Here is a 1742-nt window from a genome sequence, read left to right as displayed (position 1 = left end):
CCGCGCTGCACCACGGAGAGCGGGAAGTCGGCGCGCAGCAGGCCGGCCGCGTTGCGGGCCGTGCAGGTGTAGAGGCCGGCGTCCTCGGGCCGCGCGTTGTACAGCACCAGCTGCCCGATGCTGGTGACCACCACGTTGCCGTACATCTGGTCGGGCCGCAGGATCAGGTTCTCCTGCTGCTCGCTCTGCCTCTCCCAGGTGATGGCGGGCGGTGGGCGCCCGCTGACGTCGCAGTGCAGGCTAGCCGTGCCCCCGACGGCCACTGCCTGTGGCGAGGGGCTGCTGTAGAGCGCGGGCGGCTCGGGCGCCTCGGGCACGGCCCCGGGAGTCGGGTGCGCCGTGGTGTCGGGAGTCTGGGGCGTCTCGGGGGGTCCCGGGCTGCTAGGGGGCCAGCCCAGCACCGACTTGCAGGGCACGACGCGCAGGCGCAGGCCGCGCAGGCAGGCCTCCGCGTCCAGGTAGCAGCGGTTGTAGTAGGTGAGGCCGTCGGAGGCACAGGTGAAACTGGGCTCTCTCCCGCAGCGCTCGCGGCAGCGGCACACGGGCTGCCCGTCCCAGATGTCGCAGTCGGAGCCCTGCTGCAAACACACGAAGCCCTCGCAGGAGGCGGCGGCTGGTGCTGTGGGGCCCCCGGAGGCGAAGCGGGCCGCCACGCAGCTCCGCAGACCACACACGTTGGGGCAGCACCGCTCCGGGGCCGCGCAGTCCTGGGAGGCAGGGGGAGCGCTCAGCGCGGCCGCCCGCCGCCCGCCGCCGCCACCCCGCTCCTTGCTCCTTCCTCGGCTGGCTCCCGCCAGCAGTGAACCCTCGCCCTGCTCTTCGGTCCCAGCCAATTGTTGCCTCCCCCTGAACCTCAGTTTCCTCTCTCTGCCAGAGCTGCAGCGGCCTCACGCGGTCACTCCGCCCCCAAGCAGGTCTCCTCACCACCCTCACTGCACAGACGAGGAAACTGAGGCCCACCGAGGCCCGAGGCCCTCACCCCGCTGGTCCCAAGATGGAAGAGCAAGCGGGAGTGGGAGCTAGGAAGGCGAGGCTGTTTGAGGGGGGCGTGGGGTGCCCCTCCGCACCCCCAGAGCTGCAGGCCTAAGGGAACGTGCACTCTGGTCCCCAGAGGCGGGCAGGGCCCCGGCGGGAATGGCTGGGTTCAGTGGGGACCAGAGGGCTCAGCGCAGTGGGGAAGGGGCTCTCGGTGTTTCGGGGGCGTCTGGTACTAACTACCACAGCCGACGACCTGGCCCCTGCAGACCCCCATCCCGCGCCCCCCGCTGCTCACCTGGTCCCCCAGGCACTCGCGCTCACAGGTGCTCTGGGCGTCCACCCACAGACGGGAGTTGAGCTGGTTGGGGCACACGCCCGAGTGACTCCCGGCCTCGGTTGGCGGCGACAGGCTGACCCCCGCGACCAGCCCGGCAGCGGCGGCGAGCACCGTCAGGAGGGGCAGCGGGGCCGGCATGGGGGCCGCAGGAACCCCTGGTCCGCCCCGCGGAGGCCCTGCCGGCATCCACCCCGGCCCTGCCGCTCGCGCCTCCCGCCTCCCGCCTCCCGCCTCCCGCCTCCCGCCTGCCGCCGGCTGGTCTTCGCCGCCCCCCGCCCAGCCCTCTCCGACCCCCTGGGCCCCCCAGAACGGCGCCCACAGCCGATGCTCGTCCCAGCGTCCGGGACTGGGTGGTCGGGGTCCCTCCGAGCGCTCAGAGTCCGTGCGGCAGGTCCCTCCGTCCGCGCTGGCGGCTCCCACCCTGGTC

General features: G+C 73.4%; 1 protein-coding gene across 1 annotated transcript in view; it reads right to left on the bottom strand.

The window, feature by feature from the left end:
• Positions 1 to 1453, bottom strand: part of WFIKKN1 (WAP, follistatin/kazal, immunoglobulin, kunitz and netrin domain containing 1) — a 2324-nt gene extending 871 nt beyond the window's left edge. The window contains exons 1-2 of the mRNA XM_007957483.1: positions 1274 to 1453; positions 7 to 707 (exon numbers count right to left, since the gene is read on the bottom strand). Coding sequence (XP_007955674.1) covers positions 7 to 707; positions 1274 to 1453 — 881 coding nt within the window. The remainder of the gene's footprint in view (positions 1 to 6; positions 708 to 1273) is intronic.
• Positions 1454 to 1742: the final 289 nt, after the last annotated feature.

Source organism: Orycteropus afer, unplaced genomic scaffold (assembly GCF_000298275.1).
Source record: "Orycteropus afer afer isolate SDZICR_OR568_19922 unplaced genomic scaffold, OryAfe1.0 scaffold00751, whole genome shotgun sequence".
Lineage (NCBI taxonomy): Eukaryota > Metazoa > Chordata > Mammalia > Tubulidentata > Orycteropodidae > Orycteropus > Orycteropus afer.
Note: the sequence above shows the minus strand (reverse complement) of the source record. Positions and strands in the feature narration are given on the sequence as shown.